The following is a 13,111-nucleotide window of genomic DNA, read 5'->3' as shown; positions in this document are numbered from 1 at the left end:
GGCACAAATACATAGCCAGAGCCTCTCACACTGCCACTGCCATCCCATATGTTACATCATACATAGTGATGTAATTTTATCCATTTGGATGACATTTGCAGAGCTGTTTCTTTTTTTTCCTTTAAATCTTATTAGATTTATTTTGTGATTGACATTATTCATTTGTATCTAGAAGGTACAAAGTCATGTTTTGATTTTTATTTATAATACGTAATGATCAAATCAGAATAATAAACATATCTATCACCTTTTTTCTGAATATTTATTTATTGTCAAGGTGATATACAGGGGATTACAGTTTCATACATAAGGCAATGGGTACATTTCTTGTACAGTTTGTTACCTCCTCCCTCATTTCCCCCTCCCCCTCCCATTTACCCTCTCCCCCCAGGAGTTGTTCAGTTGGTTTATACCAAATGGTTTTGTACGTATTGCTTTTGGAGTCATTTGTCTTTTTATCCTTTGACTCTCGATTTTGATATTCCCTTTCCCTTTCCTAGTTCTAATACAAATACATGTAAGGTCTTTCTGTCTTTGGATTGCAGTTGGCCATTTTTTTTCTCACATTTTCATGTGGCCTTACCTGTGTTTCTGTGATCTAATCTCTTCCTCCTACTTTTGAGGACACTACTCATGTTTGTCCAGGATTCACCTTAAAGACCCCGTCGACTTAATATAACTCTTTAAAGATTCACACTAGGAATATAGTCATATTTGGAAGTGCTGGAGGACAGAGTTTCAAAGCATGACTTGGAATGTGGTGCACAATGCAGTTCATGGCAGATAATAGAACACCTGCTATTTGAGCCTTGTTGTAGTTTACTGGTGTCAGGTACATTTGCATGCTTGCATAGCCATCCTCACCATGTATCTCTAGAGCAGTTTCCTTTACTGTGTAGTAATAGTTCCTCCTGTCCCTTCCTCCTAACTCCCAGAAACAACTTTTCTACTTCTGTAAAGCACAGTGCTTTGAGACTGATATTTTTCCACCATCAGCAAGACTCTCCAGACCTCTCCAAGATTAAATTAGTTGTGTTTTTGCTAAAGCTAAATAATACACGTGGCTTTTACCTAAGAGATTTGTGAAATTCTAGTCAAATGTATAATTTTATGTTCATGTGCACATCTGCTTTTCCTTGGGAGAGAATCTACAGTTGCATCAGGACCTTTTTACTGAAGCCTTGGTAGTTTCTACTAGTCTCCTCCCCCCCCCCCATTTCTTTTTCAAGAAAACTCCAAGTCTAGGTTTTTAAACTTCTCATTTTAAGTTGATAAACTGATGTATCATTCAGGAAAAGATGTAAAGAACATTAAATGTGCAATCTAGTATTTGGTTTTCTATTTCTAGAAACATCAGGTGTTTTACATTATTTTGTTTTGTTGTAGTAGTACTGGGGCTTAAACTTAGGGGTTTTGTGCTGCTAAGGTAGGTACTCTGCCACTTGAGCCACATCTCAGCTATGTTTTGCTTGCTATTTTTCTGATAGGGGCTTTGATTTTGTTTAGGCTGGCTTCAACTTTGATTCTACTATGTATACTTCCAAAATAGTTGGGATGACAGGAAGGCACCACCATTTCCAGCTATTGATTGAGATATGGTCTTGCTAACGTTTTGCCTGGACTACCCTCAAATGAAGATTCGCTCAGTCACAGACTCCTGAGTAGTTAGGATACAGGTGTGAACCACCACACTTGGCTTAAATGTAGATCTTAAAGGAAATATTTCCCATATAAGGTTAACCTTTCAGAGAATGTTATTTCATTTTTCATATCTTTATTCAGCAAACATTTGAATAGTATAATATGAACATTTGACATACACAGATGACCAAGATGGATTTTATTTGTATTTTGCTTTTTATCTTAAAGGAAGCAAAAGTCTACTTTTTAATGTTTTTGTTTATTCTCTGTATTATTTTTAAGTAGTTGTACAAAGTATTATTTGTATTTTGTATTATTTTTAAGTAGTTGCCATTTAACAGTTTATACTTGTTATATTCAAAAAATTGGAATGTGTATTTTGTCAGAAGATGGTGAGGTCAAGAGAAGGATTCAGACAAGTGGAAATTGGAAGGATGGTTACATACAGTCATAATATGCAGTGTACATATGTGAAAACAGAACCAGATAACTAGAGAGGATGGGTGCAGTTGGAACATGGGAAAGAATGTCATTGATCAAGATTCATTGTACTCACACACTGCCACGGTGAATGGAAACTCTTTTGTACAATCCCATAAACTTCATTCAAAAGATTAAGAAAACATAAAATACATTGAATCACAAGTAAAAGTTACAATGACCCACAGTTCACTCATTAATAAATAGGCACAGGGGCTTCTAGTTATGACTTCTGTAGCTTTTGGTGAGATTAAAATGGTCCTAGTTAGGGTGAATGGAGGTAAGCCATCCATTATTAATAAGGAAAGATCTGTTTACTTAAGAGTGTGATAATAAGGGATTCTAAATGCAGGTGCCAGTAGCTCATGTCTATAATTCTAGCTACTCAGGAGGCTGAGATATGTGGTTTATACATCAAAAATAGTGCAGGCAGACAAATTAGAGGCAACTTTTATCTGCAGTCAACCAGCAAAAGGCCAGAAGTGGCTCAGATAGTAAACTGGCAACCTTAAGTGAAAAACTAAGGTAGAGCATGGCCATGAGTTTAAGACCCAATACTGGTACAGGGAAAACATTCTAGAGTGGTAGCTGTCTAGTCTCACTAGACCTATCAATATCAGAGGTAAAAATGTGGACATACCAGCACCTGTCATCAAGAATATATTTGTCAGGTCAGATAAGGCATACTTGCATTTTCATATGTACCTCATGTATAATCTAAGGAGCATTGATAAAAAGACATGGAACCAACCCAGATGCCCCTCAGTAGATGAATGGATGAGGAAAATATGGTACATATGCACAATGGAATTCTATACCTCCATCAGAAGGAATGACACTGCCCCATTCATAAGGAAATGGAAGGACTTGGAAAAAATCATATTAAGTGAAGTGACCCAGATCCAAAGAAACATAAACCCTATGGTGTCCCTCATAGGGAGTAGTTAGTACATGATTAGGCTAGTCTGGTAAAAGATCAAAATAACCCAATAGCTACACCCATATGATCACATAAGATGATGCCAAGTGAAATGAACTCCACATTGTGGAAACAAGAGTTATACCACTGTTGTAGTTATTATCAACATGCCATGTGAAACCGTACCTTCGTTATTTTTTTCTTGTCTGTTTATTTGTTTGATTGCTTTGTTTAGTTTTGTTTCTTTTGTATTCCCTTCTTGCGGTTGTACCCCCCGCTACCACTATATCTCATCTGAATACCCTGGACACTGTTTATACAGGTATTAGAACGGAGGAAGGGAGAGGGAATATCAGAATTGAGAGACAAAGAACAAAAAGACAAACCATTCCAAAAGCAATACTTACAAAACCATTTGGTGTAAGTCAACTGCACAACTCTTGGGGGGTAGAAGGAAAGGGGGAGGGGGAAGGGGGAAATGAGGGAGGAGGTAAGAAGTTGAACAAGAAACGTACTCACTGCCTTACATATGAACCTGTAACCCCTCTGTATCACACTTTGACAATAAAGAAAAATGTTCATAAAAATTAAAAATAAATAATTATATGCAAAATATGAAAAATGACATTTAAATCAAGAATAGACAGTCTCTTTGCTCATTGAGAATCTACTGATAACGTTTTCCTTTCAGACTAACATAGGGTACTTCTAAGGTTTTCCTTTTATCTCTGTTTGCTTTCTTCTCTCTCTCTTCCTTCCCTGAATTTTTCAAGACCCTTGAACAAATATGTTGAATATGAGTCAAATTAAAGACACAGAATTCACTACTTTTTTATTTTTAAGGAGGCAAAAGTCTAAGTTCAATAAGTTTTGGGTCATGTCATTTAAAATTTTTCACTGGATTTTTTTCAGATTATTGGTAAATATTGTTTATTAAAAATTGCTCTAAATGTGCATTTTTATTTATTTTATTTTATTTTTTTGGCCAGTCCTGGGCCTTGGACTCAGGGCCTGAGCACTGTTCCACTCTGCCACACTTGAGTCACAGCGCCCCTTCTGGCCGTTTTCTATATATGTGGTGCTGGGGAATTGAACCCAGGGCTTCATGTATATGAGGCAAGCACTCTTGCCACTAGGCCATATCCCCAGCCCCTAAATGTGCATTTTAATATAAGTTACCTTTGTCATATTTAACTGTTTGTCATTTAAAAATAGTATGTACCTTAGCTTTGTGTTTTTTAAATTTCTTTTCAGCAGCTATACGGACGACCAGATAGATGAAGAACTAACCGAACCTCTGAAATATGCTGAACAACTTCCTGTAGCTCAGATAATACACCAGGTTTGCTTTTCATTTTATTCTTTTGTAAGCAACAAGACTTTAATCTCTGGAAAGTAATTGCTTTTGTTGGGTTTCTCAGAATCAATGTGCTTGAGCTGAAAGACATTGCAGGCTGACTGTGCCTCTTTAGGCTTTACCTCTTACAGTTAAAAGTCTCCCTCAATGCATGTTATTAAAAGGCTACTTGCTGTGTAACACCAGAATTCTTACTTATCTAAAATATGGGTTAATCAAAGTTATCTTTTGTGCATTACACAAGGACAAGACTTAATTCCAGAAAACTTTCATTTTGAGCCATTTTATATAATATAGTACTTGTTAGTGACGAGGAGAAAGAGCCCAAAAACATAATTTAGTTCAATTTTTTTGTAATTGCTACAATGAGAAAACACTATCACCTATCTTTGTCCACCTTACCCCCATTATCAACCCTTATAAAGTGTAATTTCAAATGTCATGTGGACATTTGTTTATTTCCAATTATAAGTCTCATCTCTCTACACTTGTTATCTTAGGAAAGGCAGTGTTGTAAATATTAGATTTTTTACTATAATTGTGACAACATATAACCTGTGCCCTGCTGGGGGTCAGAATCTAATCATTTTAAGTAATCTATTGGCTAAGAGTCACAGCTTTTAGACCTAGCAGTTTTCAGATTCTTAGAGATTATAGGAAATGTTAAAAAGCCCCTTCATGTCACAATTTCTCTCTCAGAATGTTAATTATTATTATGAGATTTTTCCATCTGTCTCGATCAAAAAGATTTTTGTTTAGCTGGTATGAATTGATGAGAAGCGCCAGCTTAAGTGTAGTAAAGGAACAGGCTTTTAATTTAAGATATTGGCTATATCTTTTCATTGATATCATTGATACTGAAATTTAGTGTTAAAATGCTGAGAAAAATAACCAAAAACAAGTGAGAAGTATGCCCCTTTGGGAAACTCATCTGTGCATGGCAATCAGGTTCAGTTTATATGTCAGGAATTCCCTAGTGTTGTAAGAGCCAGAATGACCTAACAGTCTGCAAATGTCACATTTAAAATTCTGTCTTCATGCCTGACTCTCAGCATAAATGAATTAAATTGCAGAGCAGGCAGCCAGTCAATATGTTCTTAGCAGTAAGAATGAGCAATGTAGCAGTTTATGGTTTGTTCAGAATAGGTAAATAGGATCTGCCCAAGAATGGTTCACCTACGATAAAATCTGAAAGCAGAAGCAAGAATTAACCTTTATGATGGTTGACCAGATGAAATGTCAGTAATATTTTTATAACATGAATGAATAAACTTATTGGTTTATGTCACAGCTGTGGTTTGCTGTTAAGCACTGTGTAAGTTCAAAGATGAAATGCTAAACCTGGCAAACATTTCGAATTGTACGGTTGTTTTTTATTTGGCAGTATAAAGTACTGTATTAATGTTAACACTGAATTATGAACACTATAATTAAGTACTTGATTTTATCAAATTTCACTATTTTTAAACCAATTTTGCATGGTAGTTGATTGTATTTTTATTGAATAGAAGATGTTAGTGTAAGTTAGAAGCTGCCAAGGAAATGGGGCTTATGAGGGAGGAGCTAGGTATGGAAGCAACTTCAGCATTAGAAGAGAGCAATGTGTCTCTGTCTTTGGAGCAATCATTGTATTTGATACAGTGCTGTTTATAATGTGTAGCTAGTTAGGATTCTCAGTACTGCTATTTTATACCAAATACTATTTTCTCCTAGTGGTTCAAACAAATATGATTATTTTACTAGGAAACCCAAGAGGATCAAATTAATTTGGAAATGACTGATGAGATAGAAGCTAAATAAAATTGATAGCTTCTTTATGTTGGCTATAAACCCATTGAAATGTATATGGGAAATTTTCCCTGTCACAATAATGAAAAGGACTATAAAATAATCACATTTAAATTTAACAAACAGGTCCTCCAGTATGAGACTTGGAAATATGTCATGTTTTGGGAATGCAGACATACTAAATACTTGATGATAGTGAGGGGGGAAAAATACCATAAAAGTACAAATATTTCCAAATTAGCCATCTTCAATTATAGTGGAGACAAATAAAAAATGATTATGTAATGTATGTGGAAGAAATGTCTAGGAGTGATCAAATAAAGAAAGCAAATACAATCAAACAAGTATGGTATAGGTAAAAGAAAATACAAATGGGTCAGGGGAGCACAAAGAAGGATACTAATTCACTGTTTCTGATTCATGATTGGAGGTGGGTACAGTGACCCTTGATGTAAACAAATAAAACAAATAATAAACAATAAAACAAAATTTTCATGATAAGTTTATTACTACGTAGGATATACATTAGTACCTTCTTTTTCTGTTCTGTTTTATATTTCTGTAGTGCCAAATAATACCTACTAAGTGTGCACTAGAGTAAAGGATCAAAAAATTTACCACTTGACAATTAAAAATAATTAAACCTGTGTTTCATTGTATACATAAGATACATCTTGTGTAGTAAAGACTTGTGTTAAGTAAATAACTGAAAGTGCTGGATAAACATTTAAGCTACTGAATGATCTTGGAAGTAGAGAAAAACTTTTTAGTGAACATAAAAACCTAGAAGAGATATTCACTGCCATAAAAATAGAGTATCTTATATAACGTAAAGACCACCAAGTTGAAAATTTTAGAATCAAGACATATATGTCTTCAAAGAGAATGATGTAAATTGATTCGTATACAAGGAACAAGTTTACAAAAGGTAAACAACAACAAAAAAAGCAGCTCTTTAGGGGAAAAAAGAGATAAAGGACATGACAAATGATTTAGAGAAAAATAAATCAAGATGGCTATTGAATAAAAAAGAGCCTCCATTGCAGTAAGAAAATCTACATTACAAATTCAGTAAAATTAGTTAGCCCACCAAACTGGCAAAATTTAAGCCATACATTCCAACTCAATGTGATAGTTTTTTTATGCTTCAGTGATTCCAGCATAAGTATACACCCAAAAGATATGAAAACATACATCCATTTAAAAAATGCTCATTGTGGTATCAGTATTCATCATCAAGGACTGTAGGCAACCCAAATGTTCACAAACTGGTGAATAGATAAATAAAATATTACATATCCATATGGCAGAATATCAATCAGCAATAAAAAGGTACAAAGTAGACTTACTTTGTATAACACAGATGAATTGTCTAACATATAAGCATTATGTTGAGAGAAGCCAATCACAAAATCCCCACATATTGTATGCTTCTATTTCTATAAAGTATCCAGAATAGTCTGACCCATAGAAACAAATGGTAGATAAATGATTGACCAAGTCTGAGATGAAGTGGGAGAACAAGAACCTACTGCTAATGGCAGGCACAAAGTTCCTGTTATTGAATGATGAAAGTATTCTAAAGTTAATGGTCATAATTGTATACCTCTGAGATAATTCTAAGGCTGTTGAATTTTAAAAGGTGAATTTTTTTATGTCAATATATCACAATAAAGATCCTTTAAAAATTAAAATCACCTCTTTCTGGCAGAGATGCCAGAAAAAAAGATACTGTGTAACATGATGGCAATTACTTTTCCTACCTTTCTAGAAGATCACCTGGTAACGTCTCCTCATTTGTTTATAAAATATTTTCTTTAACATAGTGGTTACCCCATTGAATATCATGAGTAGCTACATTCATGAGAATCTAGTCCGTACTTCTAATATATAAATAAAATGAATAATATCTGGGAATCTCAGTACAGTGACATTTATAGCAGCCTTACTGTGGCCCCAAACTAGAAACAATAAATACCTCATCATTGATTATTGAGTGTCTATGATTTTCAGAAGCTGAAATGCAGTAGAACAAATATGTTACTCTTTCTCTTTTTATAATTGGATTTATTTTGTTATCGCTAACCTTCTTCCCCACTCCTCCTGTTTCTGCTTCATGGCAGAAAATTTAATGTAGTCACTTCTAGATAAAGTCACTCACTGTCAGTTTCCTCCCTCCTTCATTTGCTCCTTCTTAGGAGGATGGAATCACATCTCAGGTAATAAATAAGGTTAGTGGACATGGCTTTACAGCGCTAAGAAATTCAAAAGTGTGCTGCTTAGGTATACTGTTAGACTATGTGGGTTTGAATTAGCACTTATTGTGTCACTTACTGCTAAGATGATGTGCATCACACATGTGTTAACTTTTATAATTCCTGTAGACATGGTTGGATAGTGCTGATAAAGTGAGAGGAAGAGAACAGCAGGTTATAGGAGCAAGCAGCTCCTTGTTTGCTGTTTATTGTCTGTCTTTCCTCTCCTTTTCTATACTTCTCCCTTTCTTTCTTCTTTCCCCCTGATAATTCCTTCCATCTCATTCCTATAAGCCAATATGAGATAAATCCTTCCTTAGTGCTTGTGAATATTATGTGAGACATTGATGAAATGGACCATCTGATACATAATAGAGACTGCATAAATATGCTCACCATTGAATTCAGGTTTCTTTCATATGGAGAAATAAAGAAATTTAGGTTCTGTAGGGCACCCAAGACCTCATTAGAAACCTTGCAGTGCTGAGCCAGTGACTGATGGCTCAAACCTGTAATTTTAGCTTCTTGGGAGGCTGAAATATTAGGTTTGTAGCTGACTCTAGCCAAAAAGTCTGTGAGACTCTTATTTCCAGTTTTCCACCAAAGAGCCGTAAGTGGAGATGTGGATCAAGTGGTAGAATGCTAGCCTTGAACAAAAAAAAAGCTCAGGGACTGTGCTCAGGTCCTGAATTCAAGCCCCAGGGCTGACACAAACATAGTAACTAACTGACAAAAATGAAGGAGGAGGGGGCAGGGGATATGGCCTAGTGGCAAGAGTGCTTGCCTCCTATACATGAAGCCTTGGGTTCGATTCCCCAGCACCACATATACAGAAAACGGCCAGAAGTGGCGCTGTGGCTCAAGTGGCAGAGTGCTAGCCTTGAGAAAAAAAAAAAAAGAAGCCAGGGAGAGTGCTCAGGCCCTGAGTTCAAGGCCCAGGACTGGCAAGAAAAAAAAAAAAAACAATGAAAAAAAATGAGGGAGGAGGTAACAAATTATACAAGAAATGTGCCCACTGCCTTACCTATGAAACTGTTCCCTCTGTGCATCACTTTGACAATAAATAAGTAACTATTAAAAAACAACAACACCTTGGTGTGATACTCAGAATCCTTTCATAGCCAAACATTTTTGAGAAAGTATGAAAATTATACATGTTTAGGCAATCTACTGGTTCTGCTGTGAAATGAAAAATTACAAATTGTAATTGTTGGTGTACAGGACATTGCTGCATATGAAAGTACAATTAGCTATTTTAAGGAGTTTTTAATAATAATAAGCTTATTAGTATTTAGAATATTATAAAATGGCAGAAAAATGTGTACAAAGCAAGTGGTCTGGATAACTTTGCATACTTAATATTTTCTCTTTAAAAGCAACAACTGGATTTTCTCTGAATGTGTTTGATTTTAGAGATGATTTTTCCATATATAGAGGAGGAGAAGTACATTTTTCAAATTTATAGGACCCCAGTTTAATAGCCAACTCCCAGTCTGTTAAACCCATTTATCAGTCCCCTGATTGATATGTATGGAGAGCTTATGATCAGCTTAGAAACTGCTTAATTGTGAACCAAAGATCATAAGAACACTAATTGACCAGTAGATGCTTTTGGGGGCTTGAGATGAGTTTGAGATGAGTGAGGCTCAATGCTGGAATTCACTGATTAAACAATTTCATCTTTATTAATTCATATCTCTCCAATTAAGGCAATAACTCTATGCAAATAAAGCCACAAAGTATATACACTTTAAAAAACAACTTTATTAGATGTTATGTGTCAATGAATACTTTAGCCTTGATAGAAAAATATTACCTACTTTTTTCCCCACTTGTGCTTTTAGCTGCATTCCTTTTTTTTCTGGGTCCCTATTTCAGTTAACTAGTCATTCAGTACATTGGTAAATATATTAGACTGTAATCTCTCTCTCTTTCTGTGTGTGTGTGTGTGTGTGTGTGAGAGAGAGAGAGAGAGAGAGAGAGAGAGAGAGAGAGAGAGAGAGAGAGTATGTGTCTGTGTCTGTGTGTGTCTCTCTCTGTGTTTTCCATTCCTGGGATTTTAACTTAATACCTCAAGCTTTCTCAGCTTGCTTGCTAGGCTGGCACTCTGACACTTGAGCCATGTTTCTAGCCCTCCTTTTTGCTGGTTATTTTGGAGATGGCATCTCATGGACTTTTCTACCCAATCCAGCCTTGAACTATGATCTTCCCAATCTCAACTTCCCAAATAGCTATAGGAATGATCTAGTGGTACCCAGCAAGATCTCTATTTTTAATGCATCTCTCTACATACTGTGATATATCTATACCATTCTTTTTTTATTCAGACATGCTGCAAAAAAGATTAGTCTTGCATTATGTACATTGCAGATTTAGTTTCCTGGAGAGACATACAAGAATCTCCTGCCAGAAGGTCTTTGTTTAAAACATGGAATATTCTTGCACAGTCCTGTTTCCTCTGTTCTCTGTTCGTTTTTAGTTCTACAGATATCTCTTTCCGGATCGATCAGTTTACAATGTCCTGCATATGTGGTGCATCTGTTGGTTTCCTTTGGAGGCCCTCTTGACATTTGGTGGGACAGTTCTTTTATGTGCAGAACAGTTCTGTGCTTTGCCTGGTCATTCCAGACACTGCTTTTTTGCGACACTGCTTAGTTGTTCTAACACCCAAGCAACACCCTCACCTTGAACTGAATCAGGTAAGGACTACTGAAGACAGTTGTTTGCAGTGCCTTCCCTTTTATTTGCATAACTCAGCCTCTGAATTTTACAGTTATGACATTTAAAAATGTGTATATAATCTAGAATTCTTCTTGTCTGAAATGTCTTGGGCTCTGTAGTTCTAGCTGCTCTCATTATATAACATGGATTAGGGTAATTTTTTAGTTCTGTCTTGTTTATGATGATTCATCATTTTGTTCTGCTGTACATATTTTGGTATTTTAATGCTTTCCTGTGTCACTAATGCCTATTCCATTATACTAAACTTTACTAAAGGTTGACTAGCATGTCTATCAAACAGAAAGCCTCTGACACTTTCTTTTTAAAGTGTGTCTATTGAGTTATTGATACTTGGAAATACATCAAAAGGATAGTGAGTCTAGTCTCTCTGCCTAGGGACTAACTTAGGCTGCTTTAAAACTTTATAGCACTTTCCCTAACCACAGCAACTTTAAAGTGCAGTGAAAAATAATATGCTGTTCATTTATTTTCATTCAGATTGTAAGGCAAGAGCTGAAATTAAACTACTTGAAGGCCTTGTGCTTGCTATTCTTTAATATTAACTGTGGCACATTCTAAAATTAATGTGTTAGCTTGAATATGACATTCCCTTCAAAATTTTTATTTCCTAAGGAATAAATAACACCATAAAGCTGTTAGAAAATAGTGATGAAAATTTCAATAATGACGTTTAATCTACTTTATATAAGTGAAAATTTTTGGTCTATCTATAAATTTGTTATACCATTTCCTGATTAATTTTTATTTTAAAGATGAAAAGTAGAAGCCATACTAGTTGTGATTTTCAAAACAAGAGAGTTCTGTTTTCATAAAATTTGTAAAGATTTTAAAAATAAGAATAACTGTGTTGGGAAGCAGGTAGTGAGGCTCCCCTTTCTCTTCCATCCTTCCCTTGACCCTCTTCTTCACTTCCCTTCTTCTCCCTCTCACAACATTCATACACCATTAGTTTGCATGCCTGTTTAGTCTATCCCTTAAATGTCAAATTCATCTGCTCCTTTCAGTTTTTGTAGTGCAACTGCAAAAACAGGTGATTTTGATGTCGTTTACACATGAATGACTTGAGGTTCAGAGTAGTTCAATCTACTTGAGGTCTTCCATCTTTTAAGTACAAACCCAGAATGTGAATGTAAGTCTGTTTGCAATATTCTGAACTACCTTGTTTAATTTAGAAACATTTCAAATCATTTTCAAGGATATTTTGTCATCAGAAAATTTGGTTAGAGTTATAAATGAGTTTAATACTTATCCTGGATAATTGAAACACTATTTTGAGAGAACTAAGAGATTCAGTTCAGTATTCTTCAGCCAATAAGTAGCCAAGTATTTACCATTCTATTTCTGATCTGGATCCTCAATTAGGACAGTTGCCTAAGAATACCTCTTAGAAAGTGGAGCAGTGGCTCAAGTGGTAGAAGTAACCTTGAGCAAAAGCAGCTCAGGGACCAACCTCAGGCCTTGAGTTTAAGCCTGAGGGCTGGCGCAAAAAAAAGTATGCTATTGTTGGTGTGGCTCAGTTAGTAGAGTGCTAGCCAAAGAGAAAAGGCATCAGGTAGCACATCTGCGTCCTAGTGTGACAAAAAAAAAAAAAAGCTTTTTTATTTAAAATTTTACTTATATAGATGCCTTACTTGAAAAGTAAGCTTGGTTACATGTTCACTCTTCTGAAAAGCCATAATTAGTTCACATAGTTCAGCAGCCTTAAGGATTTAACAAGCTTTTGTGAACTATTCAGATAATGTAGCAACCATTTTAACACAATTTTCAAGGATATCCTATCTTGTTTCCATGAATCTGATAATGGCAATGTATAGAATATAACTCACTGACTGAATATTGTTGGTACTAATTTTTCATGTGCTCCCCACTGTCAGCACCTAATAAAATAATGGATATCTGAAGTTGTAAATAATGAGTGTCAAAGGGCCT

General features: G+C 35.4%; 1 protein-coding gene across 2 annotated transcripts in view; it reads left to right on the top strand.

The window, feature by feature from the left end:
* The window catches only part of Pigk (phosphatidylinositol glycan anchor biosynthesis class K), a 97,738-nt gene that overhangs the window by 68,680 nt on the left and 15,947 nt on the right, over positions 1 to 13,111 (top strand). Inside the window, exon 10 of one of the 2 annotated variants that reach the window (XM_048351611.1) lies at positions 4,298 to 4,382. In XM_048351611.1, the coding sequence (XP_048207568.1) occupies positions 4,298 to 4,382 (85 nt within the window). Of the gene's footprint in view, positions 1 to 4,294; positions 4,383 to 13,111 lie in introns of both variants that reach the window. The other variant, XM_048351610.1, reaches the window with a different exon arrangement.

The sequence above is a fragment of the Perognathus longimembris genome, chromosome 7 (assembly GCF_023159225.1).
Source record: "Perognathus longimembris pacificus isolate PPM17 chromosome 7, ASM2315922v1, whole genome shotgun sequence".
In the NCBI taxonomy this organism is placed as follows: domain Eukaryota; kingdom Metazoa; phylum Chordata; class Mammalia; order Rodentia; family Heteromyidae; genus Perognathus; species Perognathus longimembris.
This window is presented reverse-complemented; position numbering and strand designations above follow the sequence as displayed.